The 24,168-nt window shown below is 38.1% G+C and overlaps 3 protein-coding genes across 6 annotated transcripts; 1 reads left to right on the forward strand and 2 right to left on the reverse strand.

The window, feature by feature from the left end:
- Positions 1-22: 22 nt before the first annotated feature.
- On the reverse strand, positions 23-5,134 carry thsd1 (thrombospondin, type I, domain containing 1). Its single transcript, XM_077242718.1, has 5 exons — positions 4,928-5,134; positions 4,205-4,329; positions 2,175-3,134; positions 1,846-2,004; positions 23-1,774 (listed from the first exon to the last, which is right to left on the reverse strand). Exons 2-5 carry the CDS (start codon positions 4,260-4,262, stop codon positions 327-329), a joined length of 2,625 nt encoding a protein of 874 aa, XP_077098833.1. The 5' UTR covers positions 4,263-4,329; positions 4,928-5,134; the 3' UTR covers positions 23-326.
- Positions 5,135-5,682: 548 nt separating this feature from the next.
- On the reverse strand, positions 5,683-15,375 carry vps36 (vacuolar protein sorting 36 homolog). 2 transcript variants are annotated; one of them, XM_077242724.1, is made up of 14 exons: positions 15,192-15,375; positions 14,524-14,592; positions 14,310-14,380; positions 14,066-14,180; positions 13,789-13,878; positions 11,773-11,859; positions 11,383-11,415; positions 11,202-11,279; positions 9,734-9,868; positions 8,836-8,901; positions 7,859-7,923; positions 7,454-7,538; positions 6,471-6,547; positions 5,683-6,383 (listed from the first exon to the last, which is right to left on the reverse strand). In XM_077242724.1, the coding sequence occupies exons 1-14, from the start codon at positions 15,285-15,287 to the stop codon at positions 6,302-6,304; spliced, it is 1,149 nt and encodes a 382-aa protein (XP_077098839.1). In that variant the 5' UTR covers positions 15,288-15,375; the 3' UTR covers positions 5,683-6,301. The 2 variants fall into 2 exon arrangements, with proteins under 2 accessions (XP_077098839.1, XP_077098840.1); XM_077242725.1 differs by lacking the exon at positions 9,734-9,868 and having other exon boundaries at positions 15,192-15,363.
- Positions 15,376-15,671: 296 nt separating this feature from the next.
- Positions 15,672-23,113, forward strand: proser1 (proline and serine rich 1). Of its 3 annotated transcripts, XM_077242727.1 has the most exons (13): positions 15,677-15,696; positions 16,097-16,210; positions 16,355-16,420; positions 16,499-16,567; positions 16,648-16,742; positions 16,840-16,933; positions 17,035-17,145; positions 17,237-17,320; positions 17,487-17,565; positions 17,713-17,805; positions 18,674-20,102; positions 20,816-20,963; positions 21,283-23,113. In XM_077242727.1, exons 2-13 carry the CDS (start codon positions 16,166-16,168, stop codon positions 21,406-21,408), a joined length of 2,439 nt encoding a protein of 812 aa, XP_077098842.1. In that variant the 5' UTR covers positions 15,677-15,696; positions 16,097-16,165; the 3' UTR covers positions 21,409-23,113. The 3 variants fall into 3 exon arrangements, with proteins under 3 accessions (XP_077098841.1, XP_077098842.1, XP_077098843.1); XM_077242726.1 differs by having other exon boundaries at positions 15,672-16,210; XM_077242728.1 differs by lacking the exon at positions 17,713-17,805 and having other exon boundaries at positions 15,685-16,210.
- The last annotated feature ends 1,055 nt before the right edge of the window (positions 23,114-24,168 follow it).

Here is a 24,168-nt window from a genome sequence, read left to right on the forward strand (position 1 = left end):
AAAATAAACATTCAGAAAATAATTTCATTTTTACATTTACTGTATGTATCTGTCATGCAAAACCTGAGAATTCACATTTTCCAGTGTACAATCAAATCCAAAAGTTATCATTCTTGTCGTATGGATAATGGATAATATCAAAAATGGCTTTTCAAATTAATAGTCAAACCCCCATAAATAAAAATTGATCATAGATTTCACTTGAAGTACAAGGATATAAAGTCCACATGAAGCAAAATAACCTGCTTCATTCCAATAAAGCTTTTATTTTTAAGTTTGAGTTTGCTTCAGCAGAGTGTCAGAACCTCTCAGAAATGCAGGATTGTTTATGAATTGTTATGAAGTTTATGAATGGTCACAACCTCTACTCCATCATCCTCACCCAAGTATCCAGAAATGTCCATCATGTGCTGCTCTGATTCTGTAAGACTATATGGGGAGTTGCTGTAGTCCGCAGAGAGAGGAAGGCTGCGACAGCGTCCCCTGCGCTGGTCTGAGGTAGAGAATGTGGAACTGCGTTGCCTTTGGCAGGTAGATGAATTAGCTTCTCGTAGCTTCCTGGCTAATATGTTCCTCTGGATAGGCGAGGGACCTCTTCTGCTCCAGTTCTGTTCTGCCCGTTCAGCTCGATCCAGTGCGGAAGATGGGCTCTTGGCCACATGATGACGATCCACCAAGGGCTCTTTTGTTGGTGTCATTGGAACTGAATCTTTCGAGTTTGATTGAGATGGAGGAGTGTCAACCCATGGTCTTCTCCTGTGGTCCACTGAGCTATCAGTCATTCTAGGACTGGAACAAGACCAGACCTCAAGTTCAGGAAGCGTATGCTCCCAGGTTCTGCTTCTACAGCTCCCCTCTGGTATTTGGCGAGGAGTCACCTGGGTCATGCTTCTTTCTCGGTAAGGTCGGGACAGAGGAAATTGCTGCTGGTTGTTCTCGTGGAAACTTGAGGATCTCCTGAAATTGGGATCCTTGGAGTAGGGCACTCTACTACGCTCTACCATCTCCACCCAGTCTGCTGTGCGCTCGAGACGACGGGTGTTGGCACTGAATGCAGACTTTGGTGGACCCAACAACAAGTCCACTTTTTGTCTATCTGATAAAGCATTGTTTTTGGGAGACCACGTAGGTTCTAGAAAGGGAGACCTTATGCGGAAGTGGCTGCTGCTTGACTCTTCCGGGCTGTCAAGTGCTTGGGGTGCAGGAGTTAGACCGGCAGGGGTTGAAGCCGTTGCCTCTAGCATGGTGTCATCGACTGGACTCTGGGACACATGGTAGACTTTAGTGGCCTCTCTTAAGCCCTTCTTCTTCATTTCCTTGAGCTGCTGTTGAGCCAAACGGTAGCCAAAAATAGGGGGAAGGATCTTTTGGCCAGAAGGAGACATTCTCTCTGGGTCTTGAGAAAGGGGAAGAGGAAGAGACATGCTCTGTTGACAAGCCAACACACCTCGGTCCGAAGGTCCCTGCTTTGCTGGCAAGGTAAATCCCTTCTGTAGAGGAGCTGTCTGGAGACTTTCAGAGAAACTGGGTCTCTGGATGCTGTGACCACAGATAGAAGCTTCATCAGAGTTCTTTCGGCCACTGGGAGAGTGCAGAGAGCCACGGCGCATGGAGCTGCACTTTGGAGCACGGCAGAGTTTTCTCCACACTGTGATAAAGATGGTGGCCAGAATCACAGCCAGGCACAGGGAAATCCCAGCCACTACCACTAGATTCCCAGCTAGGGGTGTGCTTGCAGCTGGCGGTGGAGTGAGGGGTGGAGAGGGAAGCTCCTCTAAAAAAAACAAAAATAAATGTTTGTTCAGATGTCAAAAAATAAAATATATAAAAAAGTAAAATGTTTACCAGTGCAGTCTTCTAACGAACAGTGAGACTGCTCCCTAACCATCCCAGTGCATTGCATTCCACCACTAGAGGGCAGCAGACATTCACGGACACGCTCTCGCACCCCTTCACCACACGTCACACTACAACCACTCCATGGCTGCCACGGTCCCCACATTTCTTCAGGGCAATTGGAGAGAGAAAATACATAAAAAATACGGTATATTATACACATAAACACCTTAAATTACATTACTAAATTTATTTTCTAATTGACAATGTAAGTAATGCTAATTCCAGATTAAAATAGCTATGTTTTGTACATGCACGACAGGTAAAAGCAGACTCACTTGTATGTCTTTGCACAATCACACAGGTGTGTGCTAAACTGGGAGCCTGACTGTAGACGAGTGTGAAATGGAAGCAGTACTTATTCCTGCCGGGGTCAAAGACGGAGCAGTTAAACTCAGTCTCATTCTCCCCTTGCGTGAGGAAGTTGAAGGCCATGTGAGAAGAAATGGCCTTGTTGTTACTCTCTTCCTTATAAAGCAGAACTTTTCCACTTGTAACTGTACAGGGAGGAGCGATTCGACGGACAGACACTGCTCCCTCACATCCACTTTTGTAAATGTTATCCACATGAAGCTTGTAGGCAAACATGCTGGACAGGTAAAGAGGACCAGAGGATTTAATGTCTTGCTGGGTGACAGGGGATTTAAGGGAGATCTTGATGAAGCCCCGCTCTGTCAGAGGGGACGCACATGGCATCTCCACATGCTGTGACCTAACTACTTTGATATCGTGTCTTATCCGGTTCTGCACCTTCTCAAAGGTGTTCCTCCCAATCTGGACTTGTTCAAGGTAGCTGACATCGAGGTGGAGAGTTGAAGCTTTGCTGCTAGAACAAGAATGGAAGTGGTCATTAGTGTACACACCTATCCTAATGTCATTAGAACTCTGGTTGTTGCTGCCACGATCCACAGCCAAGTGAAAGGTGGGCCAGTGCACATGCAGAACAGGACTCCACCACCAGATGGCACTTCTGTTAGACACGCCAAGGTTGTGCTTCTGCTCCAGTCTGTATCTGAAATTACCTGCATACAGGAAGCAGGAGCAGTTAAACTCCATTGACCCTTCTGATTGGTTAAAAAGAAGTGACCTGGAGAGCACTGTAACATTCATGTCAATGTCAATCAATGACACTGTCAGGCTGTGGTTGGTGAAGTTGCTTTCGGTGTTGTAATCCACAAACACACTGGCATTGCTCAAGGCAATGTGCATTGATGGCCAGAGGTTGATACCAGCCATCGCTATGGGAAAATGGGAAAATATAAATTAAAACCAATGAATAGACTTAAAACTTTGTAGGCAAAATGTAATGAACCTGTGGTATTACTATGTAACATAAAGTAGCTTAATGTGGCCAGGAGTCAAGGAGTTCTTTTTAGTAATCTTTGTTCATGCAAAACTCGCACTGATGCTATGGTGGGTGGTTGCTAGGGTGGGTGGTTGCCAGGGTGTTGCTATGCATTTACTAAGGCATTCTGAGTGTTTGCTACAATGCTGCAATGCAATTACAAGGCTGTTCTGTGTGGTTTGGTTATTTACTTGCCCAAAACTAAAGAGTCCAACACTAGAAACTAAGTCTCTATGGTAGTGGCCCTCCTCTGGCTCAGATCACTAAAAAAGCTAGATGACTGCTAACTACAGGCCTGGAAGAAATGTAACTTTTTTTTGTTTGGCTTTATTGCTACTAAGTATGGCTCACTGAGAAAACAACGTAGCTGTCACTGGGGCGGTACCTCATGGTTTGTCTCTGACATTACCATAGATTTTTTTTAAATTTCAGGTTGTGCATTTTATGCCAGATGAAAATAGAAGTCTTCATACTACTTAATAATAATAAGTTTTCAAGTTTAAGATAAGTTCTACTCTTGTCCATTACTGGAGTATGAGAACTTGAGGAGGCATTGTGATTTACAAACGCTGTGTGTGTGTGTGGGTCACTTCCTGCAGAAAAAACAAATGCATCAAGGGGAAGAGAGTGCAGGAAAGTCGGTGACCCTCCCTTCCCCCTCCCTCCATTTTACTCTCCAACTGAACCCGATTCACCACGGTGGACTTGAAAATGCTGATCACTGACCTTCATTTAAACACTATTTTGCATGAGAAGTAGGGAATTTGGATCATAAAACTGAAGATTTGATCCCTGCAGATGTAATGAGAACTAAATATTTTATTACACCTGTTGCATTGTTTGGAGTTCCTTTCCTTGCCACAGTCACCTTTGGTTTGCTTGTTAGGGGCATTAAGGTATGATTTTCTATAAAAGCTGAATTGCCATTGCCAAACTTCTTTAAATGCAAGAACGCCTTCTCACCAAATCCCAACAGGAAGAGCAGCACAAATGGGGTTGCTGTAAGGAAACCCTGTGTCATTCCGACGTATGCAGCCTCTTATCCCTCTTTGTCCGCATCACCCCAAACCACTATTATTCTCTCTGTCCTGAAACAGACACAATTCAATCAGACACAAGGGATGAATCAAATACGTTCATTCTCAATACCAGACTGAATACCAAATGAATATATTTTTAATTAATTAGCCTATATTTTATCGTAAAAATAGAAATTGCTAAATTGTTGTTGAGACACTATGTGAACACTATAAACACAAGGTAGGCTAAACATTTCCAGATATGTAGCCTATATAACACTGATCTATTACAAAATAATAATAAAAAACGGTTACACTTTATTTTAAGGTGTCGTTAATTGTTACAGTGTAATTATACATTTAAGTACTGAGTGGGCTAATATTAGGCTAATTAACTACATGTACTTACTATAGGGTTAAGATTAGGATTAGTTGCATGTAATTAGGCTATGTAATTTATAGTATGTAGGCTATAATTTATAGTAGGCTAATTACTATAGGAACTATATGTAACGTGAGTAACAAGGACACTGTAAAAATAAGTATTATCAAAAAACTCGTGCATTCTGCCACTTAATAGGCTAACGAAACCAGTCAATATCCCAAATGCGCAAAAAAAAAAGTAAATAACCTATATAGACGTAGATGTTATAAGTACTTTACTTACATTTGACATCGAGTCGGATGAATACCGTCTGCTCTTGTATCCTTATGGGGCTAAAATATTACCGTGAGCTTTGTTTATGAGCGTTAAACGATTGAACGTCACGGAGCGGTCCTGATCTGAGACGGGCTCTCGTGAGCGCGCCCTCACTATTCGCAGACTGCGCGACCGTGAGCGCGCGTTGTCTTGTTTCCTCCACCTTTTGTTATTAGGGAAATTAGGTTAGGATGCGGTCTGGTCTCCACAAAAATCTATTTAGTATTTACGTCTGGCCGACGAATTACGAAGAACTGCGTTTTATATTACTTATTCCGAAAAAAAAAATGCATATTACACGTCCATTTTCAATAGAAATGCCACCACAAATTTCTCAGTGACCGCGCAGAGGTTTTGTGCTGGCTCTACTAATACAGCCAATCCGATACAATAGTTCATGTTACAAACATTAATGTCAGAAGTAAGCAGTGAATCATCTGCTTAATATAAAATACCCTCTTCTCAATAAATATCCTCACAATAGGGAGGTCTGTCTCAAGATGAACTTGACATTTCAGGTAAACTTTGAAGTTCATTAATATATTAAACTATATTTAGGAACAGTCTACTCATTGTAATCTCAGTTGTCATTACTGGCTCACATGTTTCGGTGGAATAGACCTTAGAAAAACAGTATTATTAAATTCCACACTATTAGCAATAGTGCCAAAAAACAACATTCAGATGTGAAACATCTGATATAATAAACAAGAATAAAAAACACCAATGAAACATAATTTAATTGACCAGAAATAATCAAGAAAGATAAATGAACACATGAAAGAAAAACCAAAGACAGAAAATGTTTTTTAAATAGAAATTCTATTTTTACATAACTTTCCAAAATAAGTGCGGAAGACTTTATGTTTCCATAAGGGGAAAAGCAGATTGCTCCCACCAAGAGTGTCAGATGAATTTTCTAATTATTGTAGCATTAAAAGTTTTTTTTTCCTGAGTATAATCGTAAGATTTCCTGTTTCTTTTCATATTTAATGCAAAATGACCTACATATTTTTATTGACAATCTAACCGCATTGAATGTGCTGGAATCACACACAGTATCAACATAACTGATTCCACCAAGAAACTGCATCCTCTGCATGATCATTTCTGTAATTCCCTATTCATTAAAGGCTGTGGAAATCACTAAACATGTTACACACAGAAGAATGCAGTAACCTTGACCAACATTCATGAAAGACCCTATTGACAAAACACAATGGAAAGTGAGTGCACACTTGTGTCCAGAGCGAGAGCTAATCAGTTATCAGTTCTGAGGGAGATCTGGGGCCAACAGGAGCTGAGAGCCAGCAAGGTTCCATAACATATCGGCCTCGTGCGTCAGAACAGGTTGGGATAAAATCGCAGACCTTCTACTGAATCGTCTCGGCACAAGTGACCCATTTTTTCAGCTAATAACAACCTGTAAAAAAGAGCGATACATCAAAATACAGTGAAGACACTTGAGGGATGAATTATTGATGAATAAGTAGAAGGATGTCTCCTGTACCTTTCTTTAGCAAGGAGAACTGACAGTCCCAACAGCTTGGCAAACTCTTCAGCAGTGAGGGAGCCTTTATCAGACACCTGGAAAAAATCAAAAGAGAAGGCAACCTCAATTAAACCAAATGGATTCCCAATAAAACCACCGCTCCATGTTTTTAGATTATTGCAAAATCGTCATTATTACAATACACTGACTGAAGAATTTTATTTATTTTTAGTAAAAAAATAATAATTGTGATTTACACAAACATAAATTAAAGACCAAATAATCTAAAATACAATAGCTACAACCATGCTATATAAAGATTTTATAATTTAAATAATATATAATTTTTGCATTGTTTTTTGCATTACGGTAATGACTATTTTTGGGGGGAAACATTGAGAAGACATAATGAAAATGACATTGCAAAGCTAAACATTTTAATGGTTACTTACTATTTTAAAAGCTTCATTTTATTTGAGCAAAATCTAATTTCTGATTCTTATTTTAGTGTGAAATATGACCCATTTATGATCTTGACAGGTTTCGTAAATATATATACCGAATCTAATAGCTGAAACAATGTGAATAGAGCAATAATTGTCATCTCATGTCAAACGATCTTCAAATATGCTTTGTTTTTTTGAACATTCCTCTCCTTTACCACCTCTGTCTTGGACTCTTCAGAGATGGAAATTTCTAATCTGACACGCCTCACGTTCCAGCTCTTTGACCTAAAACACCACCCCCAATCACATCTGCTAGATGAGCCTTGTCCAAAAACACTTTGAAGGTGGTTCATTTCATGCAATTTCTAGGAGAATGAAATGGGAAGCCTCTCTCACTCTCTGACCACGACCATTCAATAGAAGAGGAAAAAATTGGCTGTACAAGTTTGTGGTTATATAACCCGTAATTAAACATGACAGAAAGTTTCTGCATGAAGTTTGAATGGCCACATAAGTGTTTTCACAGATGGGAGAAAATGATGGCATGACACTCACGTTATCTAGAGCTGAGGCAATCATTTCCTCTTCACTGTGGGACTGGAGTTGGACAACCATCACCCCGCTGTCAAATACTCGCAACCTGACATGGAAAGAAAAATGTGGTTTTTGTTGCTGGTTACTTAAGAACCCAACAAGTCACTACTGCTTTATAATCTAATTGTATGCAACCTAACTGCGGTTTATGAGTCAAATGGTTGTTATCTTTTGAAAGGTGGAAAATGCAGCCAACAGACAGAGGGCGGACATGGGTCCTGAAAACAGGAAGTCTGCCAGGAAGCGGCTGACCGATCCCACGCTGACCCGCCTCTGCCTACAAAGCCTGGCTCGTACAGACACATGCTCATTCGTTCATGTTTACTCGCGCAAACACACATACAATATAAATGCTCACACCCTTACCGTAGAGGAAGTTTCAGTGACTCAAACATCTTGCAGGCATTAACCAAGTCCTCCGGAGAGAGAAGCTGGGAAGAAATTTGCGAGAGATAGGTTATTTGTCTTGAAAGGATTCATCCAGAAAGTTTTTCAAATATTTATCAAAAAAAAAAAAACGTTTTACTTTAGAACTACATAGATCTTTATGCATATTTCATATGAGACATTTCAAATAAATGTAATGACTCTAAAAATGTAATTGTGGTGTAACCATTAAGTAAAAGGTGTACACATGTACACATCTTATTTTCAATCTTATTTTCTTATTTTTTCTTGTTAATATTTAGATTTTTTTATTTATAAATATTAGGTTTTGGGAAGTCACAACACATGACATTTTTAACCCTGAACTGACCTTGCTGTGATACAAATATCAAATTATCTTTTAAATTATTTTTACACGTCCATGCAGATAAAAGATTTTTCAAACATAAGCAGTTTTATTGAACTGTTTTATTAATAATTGATTCCCAAGTTTTCTAATTAAAGCCACCAGAAGAACCCTAAAAAAAACAAAATAGTAAATAAAATAACAATAATACAAATATTAAAATAAATAAATAGATGCATATACTTTAAATAAAAAAGACAGTAGAAAATAGAATAAGAAAAGTCTCTCTCCCCTCATGGAAGTCTAATCAGAAGATCCTTACGCCTACGTATTAATAATTTAAACGTTTAAATTAAATTTTTGAGTTTTTCTTATGTTAATAAAGTTAGCATACCCCAGAGATGAACCTGAGAGCTAGTTTTACAAAACGCGGTGATGTAGTGATATACATGCAAACACATCATGCTCTGATTTCATGTGAGGGTTTGCTCTCTACTCTCCAGATGGCTGTTCCATCATCAGCTTCACTCTTAATGTTGCTGGAAGAAGATCAGGATCAGATCTGATTAACTCAGTGCTACTTGATTGTAGCGGTCCAGATTCATCTTACCTCCATCCCACGGGCTCTGTTCACCAGACAGTACACTTCAGTGAGGGCCATCATTCCTCCACGCTCCTACAGAGACAGATAATAAAGATCAGTAGAGGCTGAGGAAGGCTAAGGAAGGAAGGATAAAATTCACATAATGACATACTGTAAGACAAAATGTACAGCCAGCTGATCATTAGAACAAATTAAACCCCAACAAAATGATGATTTTGAGATAATAATGAGCTGACTGTACATTATCATGATTCATACACAACTATTCACCAAATAAAATCAACAAACAGATATGAAATATTAAACTCAGTTGCAATTACTGTACTAAGAAGAATACAGATCTACACCAGTGTTTCACACACACATCAAAAGTTTTTTTTTTTATGTTTTTGAAGGCTGTAGTGGGTCTTATTCAAGGCTGCATTTATTTGACATAATAAAAACAGTAATATAGTGAATTATTGTTACAATGTGAAAAAAATTATTTCAATTTAATCATTTTAAAATGTCATTTATTCCTGTGATGACAAAGCAGCCATTGCTCAAGTGTCACATGATCTTCAGAAATCAATCTAATATTCAGCTTTTATTCAGAATATGATCCTTTTTCAGGATTTTAGGAACAAAGTTCTATGTAACATTAGAAATGTCTTTACTGTCATTTTTGATCAATTTAATGTATCCTTGCTGACTAAAACTCTTACTGACCACAAACTGTTGAACAGAAAAAGAAAAAATAATAATAATATATATATATATATATATATATATATATATATATATATATATATATATATATATATATATATATAGGGCTACTACACCTATACAGGGCTATGTAAAACTATTTGATAAGCATGTTAAGCATGTTTCATAGGAATCATAGAGAGACACGGTTTATCACCTCCAGTGGGGCTTGCAGGATGTCTCCCAGCTGTTTGGCGAGTTGGATGTGGTACTGTGTGCCAGAGCCGTGTGTCTCTCTGGTCACTGGGTTGGCTATACCCATACTCAGCAAATAAGACTTGAAACGGATGGTCTGTCAGAAGGCACAAAAAAACATGACTAATTTAATTGCAGCTCTACACTAAATATATAGCCTACTAACAACACTGCGAAATTCTAACAGCCAGTTTTAGAATGTGAACTTCAACATTTCTACAGTGCAAAACGCATCTAGTCATTTTGAGATGTGCCAAAGTTTTTTACTCATCTGATTATGGACTTCTGTAATAACAGGTCATTTTCTGTCCAATAAATATTTATATGTGTCCATTTGGATGCAATCCTGCACTTAAGAAACATGCACAATATACGCTCTGATTGGTGGGTCTCAATCCTGGCTGCTTTTCAGCTCGATTCTAAGTTCTATTTGTGTCACTGTCTCATTTCCCAGCTCTTGACATCCCTGTGCAAAGTGTATGTTGCGAGACACTGGGATCTCTGAGCTCTGTCTGGATTACACTGCCAATGTTTTCCAAGCTTTGGACTTATAGACACTCCACTGAGCCAGAGAAAATTACAAATATACATACATGATCAAATGTAATATTTTATTCAAAAGTGAAGGATTGATATACACCCTATTAGAGGCATACCTGTGCATATAGAGGCTAAATAAAACTAAACAGATAGCTATAATAATACAAATAGCAGCTGTTATCTACATGTAATCTAAGAAAGCCTATTAACTTAAGCAGGATAAAAGCAGTAATAGAATTTGAGGAGGAAACAACCTTAAAAAAAGGCAACAACCTCCACTTACAAGTTCATATGTGTATATACACTAGCAAATCAAATGTTTGGGGTCAGCAAGATAAAAAAAGAATAATTTCTTTTATTACTTTTATTCAGCAAGAATGCTTAAATTGATCAAAAGTGACAATAAAGACATTTATAATGTTACAAAATATTACTGTCAAATAAATGATGTTCTTTTTAACTTTCTATTTTTTAAAGAATCCTGAAAAAAAATGATCAAGGTTTCAAGAAAGTCATGATTAGAATGATTTCTGAAGGATCATGTGACACTGAAGACTGGAGTAATGATGCTGAAAATTCAGCTTTGCCATCACAAGAATAATTTACATTTAAAATATATTCAAATCTAATACAGTTATTATAAATTGTAATACTATTTCACTGTATTGATGTTTTTACTGTATTTTTGATCAAATAAATGCAGCCTTGGTAAGCAAAAACATTTGACAAAAAAATAAAAAAAGCTTACAGCCCCAAATTTTAAATGGTAGTGTATAATATCCAGTATGTGATTACGGATTGGCTTATGTCAAATATCTCAGCCAATCACATTTATTTTGCTCTTTTCCCCTCAGTGAAACACCGGTGCCCCTCAGGGTCTTTAAGCTCACCTCATCTTCTGTGATGTCACCCTGTTTGTCTTTGATTTTGTTGGCAATGGATCTGGAGAGTTCCACCATCTCTTTGGCCTACAGGGAAAGATAGTGAGTCACTGTAACAAGACCGATAAAGCTGACCATGGCTGTATTCTGCCTGACACAGGCCGACCCACAGACCTACTGAGTGACTGACCTTTTCCATTAGTTTACTGAGATCCTCAAAGGCCTGAAAGAAGAGACAGATATTAGAATGGAAAAGTGAAAAAGGTGATAACCAAAATACCTCTCTATCAAGAGCCAAAATCACCTGTAAATCACTGGGTGTGCCCACACCTAACAGGATATCCCACCGCTGTGCAGTCTCTTTTGATCTTCCTTTATAACTGTGCCAGAAAGCTTATCAGAGCTATGAGGTCATTTAGCATTAAACACAGGGTGCCGTTTTCTTTCAACATCAGGGGCCCCTCAAAAGGGGGTCACGGGGCCCAATGCCTGATTGTGGCCACAGCTTTCCTTACTATATCAAGCTAGTATCCCAGAGCTCTTTAGGTTAGATATGACTACCTGTCAGTCTGTTTCTTACCTCAGAAATGTTTTTATCTGTCTCTTTTCTTTTCTCCTCCAACTTCCGTTCAATACCCACAATGCCCACTGCACGTGTCCTTCCTGCCTACAGAACCACAGGAAAAAAGAAGAGAGAAAAACGAGCCTCAGTCTTTGTTAAGCACACCCACGCACAAACAATAACTAAAAAAAAAAAAAAGCAAACAAATAACAAAGGAACAGGAAGGAAAGGGTTTTGCCCAGGAGTCACTGTTTCAGGGCTACGGCGTGTTCCTTACGAGACACAATCTTTAAACAACTGCCATACAAATGTGAAAGTTGTCTATATTATATATAGATATATATAATAAACCAATATATCTAAAGTAAAACAACAACATACCCTACCATTCAAAAGTTTAGGGTTGGTAAATTTGTTTATATTTTTGAAAGAAGTATCTGACGCTCATCAAAACTGCAATTATTTGATCAAAGATACAATAAAAACAGCAATATTGGAAAATATCATTACAATTTAAAAAGAACTGCTTTATATTTGAATATATATTTAAAAAAAATGTATTCCTGTTATGCAAAGCTGAATTTTCAGCATCATTACTCCAGTCTTCAGTATCACATGATCCTCCAAAAATCATTTTAATATGCTCATTTGATGCTCAAGAAACATTTCTTATTATCATCAGCATAGAAACCAGTTGTGCTGCTAAATATGTTTGGGGAAACTGTGATAAATGTTTTTCATGATTCTTTGATGAATAGAAAGTTCAAAAGAAACGTTTTTTTTTTTAACACAAATATTTCAATTTAAAGGAAAGGCCTTTAAGGAAGGCCTTTGGAATTAAAATATCCCCACATTATCACATTCCCTTCACCATACCTAGAGTTTTGCATGGAGTACGTTCCATAAGATCATCTCTCAATGCAAATCAAACCAGCAATTAGGCTAACTAAAATAAAACTATGCCAATCTCTAGGTATGGTGAAGGGTAGCCTATGTGATGTTGCGGGATATTTTAATTCCAAAGGCCAAGGGAACTTTATCAGGATGCATAGTATCCTGGATCCATAAAACAACTGGCCTTTAAAAATAAAAATCTGCCTGCCTCTATGGGAATTTAACATAGGGGTGTCCTGAACATTTATTTATTCACAAAGAAAATTGGTGTCCTTAAAGGTTGGATTTTTCTTCATTTTTTTAAATTAAGGCATTAAGATCAATTTCCAAAAGATGATTTTTTATTTCTCTTTTTAGTCAACTTTAGCATGGGTGTGTTCACTAAGGCCAAGTACTGTAGTTCACCCAAAAATGAGAATTCTGTCATCATTTACTCAGCCTCAAGTTGTTCCAAACCTGTATGATTTCCATTCTTCTGCTGAACACAAAAGAAGATATCTTAAAGAATGTTGGTAATTAAACAGTTGCTGGTCCCCATTGACTTCCGTAGTATTTGTTGTCCTACTATGGAAGTTAATGGGGTCCATCAACCGTTTGGTTACCGACATTCTACAAAATATCTTCCTTTGTGTTCAACAGAGGAAAGAAACTCATACAGGTATGGAACAACATGAGGGTGAGTAAACTATGACTGAATTCATATTTCTGGGTGAACCATCCCTTTAATGCATACTTGCTGAAAAAAAAGTTTACATTTCTTTCAAAAAAATGTTTTGCTGAAACCAAACCGAACAGCATTGTCACAAAATAGATATATTAAATAAACAAATAATAATAATAATTACAATGACAAAAACGCATAACAATTACAAAAACTTGAATTAAAATTAGATAACAAGTATATTATATTTCAGCTCAATTAATATTCAAAATATGAATACATACTATAATAGTATATAAATAATACTAAAATGACACTGGATAGTTACAAAAAGGGTTTTAAGCCATCAGCACATAAATATTTACAAAATAATACAGATCTTTAAATAAACACAAAAACAAAACAATAAAAAGAAAAAAAACATGTACTGTATATTATTAAAACATTATGTAGCATTCAAAGTCTCGGTGTGAGCTGACCTTGGGTCCTGTTACTGTGGGGATCGGCTGTGAGACGGGTGTATTCTCCCATCGCTTCTGAGTCATCTCTTCTGTTAGACGTCTGTAAAACTACACATCAAACACAGCACGAGTTACCTTATTTACACCTTCCTAACACCTCATCTGCTATGTTCCTGTCTAAGTGTCATGACTGCTTATGCTCCAAACTGTATTAAGCCAGATTTAGTGGAGTAATTATCTCCATGCATCATCTCAGTTGAAATATTTTTGTGACATCACTCCTTCAGTTACTGACCTCAATCTGCCCATGTTCCTTGAAGGACAGCTTTATATAAGAGTACTTGCTCTGCTGGTAGGGGCCTGGCTCCTTATTTTCAGGGGGTGGATAAAGGTGAATAACAATCTTGGCACTGCAGGGTTTGAAAGGCAACAATTTACTTTTAATATATAGATTAATAAGCTGATTTACAGGGTGTAGCTTCCATTATGTTCCATATGTCAGATGTGTGAATTGCATGCTGATGTTACAGTGCAGTCACCTCTTTCCGATGCCAGCCGCCTGCTCCTCAAAGAATATGACCTGTGACAAGGGTATGCATATACAGCATTCCTAAAAAACAACATATTAGAGGAATCAAAAATGTACGCAAATACACTGTGCTCTCAAATGTTCTTTGTTTAAAGCAAAAGGAAACGAAGACAAGATGAAGAATCAATTTAAGTGCTGAGAAAATATACTGAAGATGACATTACATGACTCTTCTGGTCTCTCCAGAGCAGGCGATGGGTACTGAGAAGAATGGCTCCAACATCAAGTTTAGCCTGTCAAAGAGGAAAAAGGGAAATCTGTGAATTACAGAACATTAATATACACCCTTTAAGTAAAGCATATCTTTATTATGTCTACTAGGTAACATTTTACAATAAGGTCGCATCTGTTAATGGTCCTGTATTAAAACTAGCATGCCATGAACTAAAAGTGAGCAATATATATTTTTTACAACATTTAATAATCCTTGTCAATGTTAGTTCATAAAAGTACAATTCTTCCTTGTTTATTCATTCATTAGTTTACAGTCCATTAACTAATGTTACCATAACTTTTCATTTAAAAAAAATTAACATTAACTAAGGCTAACAAATGCCTTAGAAGCTGACGTAGTTAACTAATGTCAAAATTCAACAAATGAAACCTTATTGTAAAGTGTTAGTCTTCTGTATTATAAAATGTTTAATTCTACAATTTATTTTTTTATTCTCCCTTTTAACATCTTTAATAAGCAATATGACAACTGCATGATCTCAAATATATTTGTGTTTATCTATAATCTTATGCATTATTGTCAAAACAGAATCTTCCACATGGATGTCATTTTATAACTTTCAGCTGAATCCAAATGAACTATCTAAGCTTAGACTACCTTGTTTTCCCCGTCGTAAAGTCTCACTCCTCTTTGTTGGATTACTAACGTTTCGTTCATCTCAAGGAGCCCATTTGTCCAAACAAATCTGTCCATTTTTATCAAAATAATAAAACAAAAGTGAAGAACAGAACTAGAACATGAAGCTACAGCTGTTTACTTCCGCTTAGATGTCCGCGAAGGCGCCTGTCTCAGAAATATGACAATCCATTCAAATAAAGCCGAAAAATTGCATTTAATACGTGTTATATAAAGTCATATAAATACATTTCAAATATACACATATTTCCGTTTTCATATTGTGAGAATTGTAATCATAGATAATTTGTTTATCATTGTTACAAGTAATCGTCAATATTTTTGACAAATCTAAAAACAACAACTGAGTTAATATATGGATAGTAAAATATAAATAATTTACTAAATGGCATTTATTTCAAAATAAAATGTCAACTTCTTGAGGCACATTTTGAAGCAGACTCTTTCATTTCGGGGTCCTGACAAAGTAAGTCGCAGACGAACTGCAGCCTTTAGCATCTCTGCTAAACCCCAACAAACACCTAAGCTATATCAAAATAAGCTAAATTAACGCGTGAACTATGAACTTCAATCACTTCGGCGGATTTTTTAAATTTGTACAAGCATGATAAAAGACTTGCATGTCTGTGAAGAATGATGCATACGTAGAGTGTGTGGATTTAGCACTGGACTATTGTTGTTCCTCATGTCAATTATGCCAGTCTGCACTTAAAGAGACCGCCAGCCTTCTGTTGGACTCGCTGAACCTGTCCGAAAAGATTCTGGATTCACAAAAAATATATAAAATTATATGCAGAAAGTTGATGAATTCAAATAGCAGTGCTGTGAATAATTAAAAGGGGTTACTGCATGAAATTTCCCATCAGCAGGTGAATGAAGGCTTGTCATTGAGATGCTGTAAGAGAGATTGATAATCAATACAGTGATCAGAGAAGATGGACAAGAAATCCTTTGATATCGTTTTGGACGAAATCAGAAAGGTACCATTTATATTTATAAAATAATATTGAGTTATCTGTTAAGGAAGGAGGGAGTGTTGATCAGTTGGAGTAATTATTATGTTCAATATTGAATAAGCAACAGTATAACATTAATATTGTAAAAAAAATTTCTTTGTTCTGAAGTGTGTTTTGACAGATCAACGAATCAAAGCTATAGAACAGGTTCATGGGTATTTCTCCAGTGAACAGGTATGTTGACATTGTAACATGAGTGAACAGTAATTGCAGCATTTTACATCTGCTTACCTGTCAAACTTCCTTCCTCAGGTGATTGACATTTTGAAATACTTCTCCTGGGCAGAGCCACAGATAAAGGCTGTCAAAGCCTTGCAACATGTAAGAATTCTGCTTCTTTATTTCTTTATCCTCAATCTTGTGACACAATTTAACCACATAACATGTTTTTTTTCCTGCAGAAAATGGTTGCAATTCCAACAACAAAGGTTGCAAACATCCTTAATTGTTTCACATTCTCAAAGGACAGAATAATTGTACTGGAACTCATAGCGCTGTAAGTTACACTCTACAGAAATGATTATACGCATCAGCAAATATCCAAACAATTCAAATATAATCAAGCATTCAAATATGTAATGTATTTTTTATAGAAATATTTCTGATGCCCTAAACTACCGTCCTGTGGAGGATGCGTTTCGTATTCACCTCTCTGAGAAGAAACGTGCAAGAAGAATCCTAGAGCAGGTAAAACGTACTCCTTCAAGTGGATTTACAAACTTTGCTAAGTCTTGATTGTATTAAATGAATGAGGATTTTAATGCAGGCCACGTCTGTAATTTGTTCAGGTGTGTAAAGTGGGATGTAAAGCTCCAGTGGCGATGATTTCATCCTGTGGGATGATCCCAGGGAACCCTTATCCCAAAGGCAAACCCAGTCAGGTCACAGGAACATTCCCTGTGAGTTCCTTTACTTAATAAATATATTTAAATGCATATCTTTTAATTGAACTATTAAAAAATAATTATGTCTTTTATTGAAACTTTCAAGGGAATTTCTGCCAAAAAGGATGGAGAGGATGCAACCCTGGATGGAAAGGGCATTGCTGCGCGCATACTCGGACCAAGCAAACCGGTATTTTTTACTGGCTAGGTGTTACTGCCCTAACAAATTTATCTTTGAAAGCTTTTTATACTTCATTAATGGCAAATAATCATGTTATCTTGGATAATGGATTGGTCTCTTTGATATCATATCTTTATTGGTCCTTTTATTGCATATATTTCTATTTTTCCAACAGTCACCAGCAACATACAATCCACACAGACCTGTGCCATATCCTATCCCGCCATGTCGTCCACACGCCACCATTGCTCCAAGTAAGACCCTTTTTCTTCAGATTAGAAAAGAATGATCAAGAATAAGTTGTCTTGGAAAGTAGATCATGTATGTGCCAGCAGAGTGTCTGTGTACAATATGGAAGTGAATGCAGAATGTTCTTACCCTCTTCTGTGGATGCTGCTCAGGTGCGTACAACAACGCAGGTCTGGTGTCAGTAGGTGGGGTCATCACTGCCACTGTACCACCCCCATCCTACCGAGCCACTCTCAATTCGGCAGGTACAATGTGCAGTTGCTGTTGCTAGCACTGTGTGCTGCCTTTAACAGCTGCAACGGCAATGTAGACGCTACCTCACCATGGCATGCTAAAAAATCTGCCTGCAGCACCTATAGCATGCAATATGTTCATGCTTAAAACTCTCTCCAGGGCATTCTTTACTGATCTAACTGAGCTAATATTGTCATTTCTATTTGCTACGACTGATTATAAGGAGCTCAAATTCTAAAATGCATATTATTTTAACTGTGATTTTTCCGGAATCCATGTGTGAAAGCAAAGTTCTGAGTTTTTTTTTTTTTTTTAACGACACTAGGTTACTCTAAGGCACTTGCAATGGAAGTATTCTACACTAACTTTGAAAGTTAAGAGCACAAATGTGCACAACATTTTTTTGTAATGAAAAGTAATGTTTTAGATTTAGTAATATGCCTAAATGTAACTTTGTTTCTCTTTATAAAAGGTCCTTATGTGTCTTTGCACAATTGTGCAAATGTTACAATTTACCAGCTTTACATTATCATGAAAGGACTTATTGGATATAACTTATTAGTATTATTATCAAGTATTTATATTTTTACAAACCAAGGGGATGAGTGGAAATTTTGAACCCAGAACACTTTGCCTGATTTGCTTTTATCACTAGGGGGCACTGTGACATATTGTCAGTCAATGTTTTGAGCATGAATGCTTGCTCTGTTGCATTGCTCATCTTATGGTGCTTCTAGAAGATTGGGACATTTCCTGAATTCTCTCGTGCTTTCTTTCTAATGCGTCTAACACTAATAAACTAAGATGCATGTGGTGTCTAAATTTAATGGGGATTTCTTCTTTTAATATTTCATTGTGCTTATTGTTTCATATATCCAGGTTACAGCCGACATGTCAGTCAACAAAATCCAGCCTCCAGTATCTCTGGCACACCTGCTATTTCTCCTCATAGCTCCACCCCATCTACTCCTGTCACCCCCCAGCCTCAGCCTACCACACCAATCACTCCAGTTTTCCCAGGCATGGTCCCATCCCAGAATCCTGTAACCCCCTCCCCTACTCCTGCACCCTCGCCCTCAGTCATCAAAGGGCCTCCTGCCCCAGCTGGCTCTCCCCAAGTTGCTTCTAACTCCAGTGGCCACACTACACCTGTTCCCTCTCCATTCCCTGGCATGCCCCCTTCTGGTAGAAACACCCCTTCAGTCATCAGAAGTCATACCCCATCTGGAACACCCTGTAGTACACCCGGGCCAAGTACAAGCATGCCTCCTTCTCCGTTCCACAATGCTCCCCGTGCTGAAACGCCTTCCGGTTGCCTCACACCTACTCCCAGAGCGACTGGCGACCCCTTGACTCCTCATGGAGCTGTGGGATTACCCTCAAAGAAGGGTTACCCACCTTCCTCTGATTCCCAGTCAGCACTTCCGTACCCTGGCACTACCTCTACCCAGGCACATTCAGTTATCCGTAGTTACACACCCTCAGGAATGTCCTCTCTCACTCCTGGACGCTCTACTCCCATCATGCAAGGTGTTGGAGGATTATCAGTGGCTCCTGCTGCTCATAGTCCTAAACCCTCTCCTGGATTGACATCCCAGGCAGCCATGATTAGCCCTGCTTTCTTTAGCGAGCAGCATGCCAACTCCATGGCCCGGCATGGTGGGGGTAGTGGTAGCAACAGTCCTGTCCATTCCGCTTTCAAAGGTCCCTCTCGCTCTGGCACCCCTTCTCTTAGCTCTCTAGTAATGCCTAACTCGGCTGTCCTTACCCGACCTGTGGGCATGGCCCATGGTGCTGCCTCGCCACAGTCTTCTTTGCCCAGCACTATAGCCGGACTACACAGTCTTTCCTCTGCTCTGGGCTCTCAGTCTGGAAGCAGCCCTGCTCCGCATTTTTCAGCAATGTCTCCTTTTTCCGGAGCCCAGTCCTCCATTTCCTCCCCGTCAACTCCTACTCCTCCGGTCTCATCTGTGTATTCTGGCCTGGCTCATTCTAGTGCTCCCACTCACTCCCCCTTTGGCCTGGGATTGACCACGTCTCCCTCAGTATTCCCGGGTCTTCCTCCTGGCCCAAACCCTGCCTTCCCAGGGTTTGGAGGCTCGGGGCCCCCTTCAGCAGGTAGTCCGGTGCTGTCCTCCTTAATGGGGCTTCCAGGAGCCTCTTCCTCAGTAGCCACCGTGGCACCTCTACAGGCAGCAGTCGCAGCAGCCGCCGCAGCAGCAGGAGTCTCCTCCTCTTCTCCTGTGCTTCCTGGATTCGCCTCTGCATTCAGCTCTAACTTCAACCCTGCTCTGGTTGGCCAGGCTGGGTATGTTTTTTCTTCTTCTTCTGTTTAATTACTTTGCATGATCATATGAATTGTATCTGATATGGAAACAACTGTTCTAAAACCTTGTGAGCTGCCTAATTAGCCAGCGATATAAGTGCACTATCCAACACAAAGGCTTTTCCAAAATGTAGGAAGCCTAATTACATTTGATTAAGTTATGTATACATACTGAAAAGTATCAATAACCGTTGAATATAATCAGAAATGGACTGTTTTTTTCAAAACTTGTGTGTATGGGGTTTCATCTCAGTTAGGATGCTGCCTTAGAAGGACTATGTAGGCAGTAGTCAGTAAGGCAGGTCACTGGGTTGGGAACTTGTAATGTCAAACATTTTCCAGTTGATATGCTCTCTGCAAAGTCCAAAGTCTATACTTTCTATTCTTCGTATTATCAGAGTGGTATGTATTCCTCAAAGAAATTGAAAATCTGTCAAAGTAAACCATAACCACTCAAGTATTTTATGGTCAAATGGCTTATTAACTCAAAGTTCAGATAGTGAGTCTCTCATCAACATATTACACGTGAATTAGTGCTGTCAAGGGGTGTTATTGTAGTGAACACATACTGTATGTCATTTGCTATAGCTTTTCTGATTGCACGGTTGACTTTGAATTTGTGAAACTACCTAACAAATTCAATCTTTTTGTGACAGTAAGATAATCAAGTAAGATAATCATAATGTGTTACTCAGACTAACTGGAAGTCTTCAGGCCCCTGGAGGTGGAGCTTTCCCAGGGTTGCTGTCTTTCCCTCCAGGGATGCCCAGCTTCTCCACGACAGCATCTTCTGCTGCCCTCTCTGGTCTACACAACTCCGCAATGCAATCTGCACTTTTACAGGTAGAGCACACATGTTCTTTGTCTCTATCTATCTATCTATCTATCTATCTATCTATCTATCTATCTATCTATCTATCTATCTATCTATCTATCTATCTATCTATCTATCTATCTATCTATCTATCTATCTATCTATCTATCTATCTATCTATCTATCTATCTATCTATCTATCTATCTATCTATCTATCTGTCTCTGCTAATTGATTATTAAAGGGTCACTGGCTATTATTATTATACCTGTTATTATGATTACGAGCAAGATTTTGAGAAGAATTTGGGACTCAATTAAATAGTTTGTTTCATTGCATGTGATTGCAGGCTCACTCAGCATCAGCGCTGGACAGTTACCCTCCCCAGCCGAATGGATTCACTAACTACCCTGCAGCCACAGGTTCGAGCTTCCCTCTGCAGCCTGGCCTGCACCCATCACTGGGCTGGCAGTAGAGCGCAATAAGAGGACAGGCATATCGAAAACTATGCGTGTGGTGTGAGTAAACAATGCAGAACATTGTGGACGGTGGTGCTCTGCATGAAAAAGACGCGGCTTAAAGGGTTAGTTCAACAAAAAATTAAAATTCTGTCATTAATTACTCACCCTCATGTCTTTCCAAACTCGTAAAACCTTCGTTCATCTTCGGAACACAAATGAAGATATTTTTGATGAAATCCGAGAGCTTTCTGTCCCTCCATAGACAGAAACCCAACGACCACTTTCAGGGCCCAGAAAGATAGTAAAGACATTGTTAAAATAGTCCATGTGACTCCAGTGCTTCAACTTTAATGTTATGAAGCAACGAGAATACTTTTTGTGTGCAAAAAACAAACAAAATAACTTTATTGAAGAATTTCTTCTCTTCTGTGTCAGTCTCCTACGCTGTTGACGTAGTAAACACAGTGCAGCGCTTCCGGGTTATATGTCAGAATGCCGGCTTTGTATTGGCCAGCTCCTGCGTCAGCTTCTCACGCATGTGTCGTGGTGCTCTCGTGAACAGCGTCAGCCAATTGGCGTCTGCGTTCTGATGAAGAACCCGGAAGTGCTGCACTGTGATTACATAAACAGCGTAGGAGACTGATACAGAAAATAAGAAATTCTTCAATAAAGTTGTTATTTTTGTTTGTTTTTTGCGCACTTTGAATATTATTGTCGCTTCATAACATTAATGTTTAACCACTGGTGTCACATGGAGTATTTTAATGATGTCTTTACTACCTTTCTGGGCCTTGAAAGTGGTCGTTGGGTTTCTGTCTATGGAGGGACAGAAAGCTATCGTTATTTTTCATCAAAAATGTCTTCATTTGTGTTCCGAAGATGAACGAAGGTCTTATGGGTTTGGAATGATATGAGGGTAATTAATTTCAGAATTTTAATTTTTGGGTGAACTAACCCTTTAATGCAAACTTATGTGGCAGCTCTACTCTCCACTAATTTCCTGTAGAAGAGACTCAAATGTCTCAGATCGAGACATAAACTTGTGGTATAGTGCTCTGCATTAGCAGATCATCATTTTGATTGACTTTTGAGAAATGGACTACTGTATTGTCATATGTATTTGAAAGGATGAAATGGATACTAAAATTAAGTATTATTTTTGGGGGGTGTAGAAGTAATTCGGGCTTAACTCTGTTTAAGCATTATGATTATTTTGAAAAATTTTAAATGTTACTAAAAATACTAAAATTAATTTTAAATATACACCAGTAGATGAACTGTGAATAGTGTGGGTGTCTAATTTTTTTTTCTTTTTACTTTCCTTGTATCACGAAGTAGTGAGTTAACTGATCTTTTCTTCAGATGTTGGTCAAATACTGTACATGTAAATACCCTTTGAGATTGGGTAAATAAGATGTTTGCTCTTTGTACTGTAGCTGTTCTGGATTTAATTTTTCCCCAACTTACCTTGCAGACATCTCTACAGGAATTGACTGAGTTGCTTTGCAACTCCAAAGTGACTTTAGCGTTACAGATTTTACACTGTTGTGCAATTTTGCTGATATTAAGAGTCAGAACCATGGATTTTGCATGTATACAATATATGTAGATCTCATTTGTTTCCATTATATATTATAAAATATAATAAAGAATATGGTAGGTTTAGATAATCGTTAGTATGTTCTAACAACATAATAAAATAAAAGCTCTTTTCTTAGACTTTCTTTGTTGTTTGTCTTTATTCTGTATTTTTTTGGTTAGCAGTGGTATAAAATGATTTATCACTTGTCAGTTAAGGACTTTCCAGAATAACCATAAACCCACATTAACTTTTTAAAATGAGATACAATGCCAGTAGTCACTACAGACAAAACCAAATTCAAATAGATTTGCTTCCAGGATTCTATTCTGCATTCATGTACAGATTAATTCTTAAAAAATAATTTAGTTAAACAGTCGGTTTTTAGTTACTAAAAACTTACTATTAGTTACTATTATTTATTCAGAAAAGTGATATTAATTTACCACCAATAATGTGTTGTAAGGAATTACTGATTTCTCTTTTTTGAATGTTAGAGAAAACTTGGCTAGGTAAATATTGAGGTCTTTGCTTGTGAACTTATTCAGAGAACTGATTTTAAATATAAGATTATTTTGACTGATTTACTTAACCCATTCTACTGGCCACATAGCAGACATGAAATCACGGCATTACTCTTTTCCACGTCATGAATCATGAGACTCTTTTCATCACGACTAGTTTCTACTCGACCTTTCGTTCCCTTTTACTTGGATTTATGCAACACTACCTATGACTAAGTTCCTCCGTGTAAACAATGAATGGAAATCCTCCCAAGACTAGATATAAGTAATACAATGGTAATATTTATATAGTAAATTACTAACCATAAACGCATCAGAATGATCTGCAATAAATATGCATTACAAAACCACTTAACCCCACAGTTTAACAGCAATAAATTCTTACAACTGAATTCTTTCACTGATTTACCAACCAGGCTGTTTCATAATTTGCTGATATGGTTTATTGGTTTTGCTACAAGACAAGAAAAAAAAAAGGTTTTTAAGCAGTTGGAAAAATGTATTCAAACGTTTATAGGGGGAAGCAGGCTAAAACGAACGGATGTGTTTCAGAGAAATCACAATAACCTTCATTAAAAACATCAGCTAGATAACACACAGTGAGTGGTGTCATAAGACCATTAAGGTCTGTAAATGATCTTCTAATTGCATTGCAAGCAAGGCCACACCCT

This window comes from Siphateles boraxobius, unplaced genomic scaffold, assembly GCF_051911475.1.
Source record: "Siphateles boraxobius isolate OS27281-9 unplaced genomic scaffold, OSU_SipBor_1 25, whole genome shotgun sequence".
NCBI classification, from domain to species: domain Eukaryota; kingdom Metazoa; phylum Chordata; class Actinopteri; order Cypriniformes; family Leuciscidae; genus Siphateles; species Siphateles boraxobius.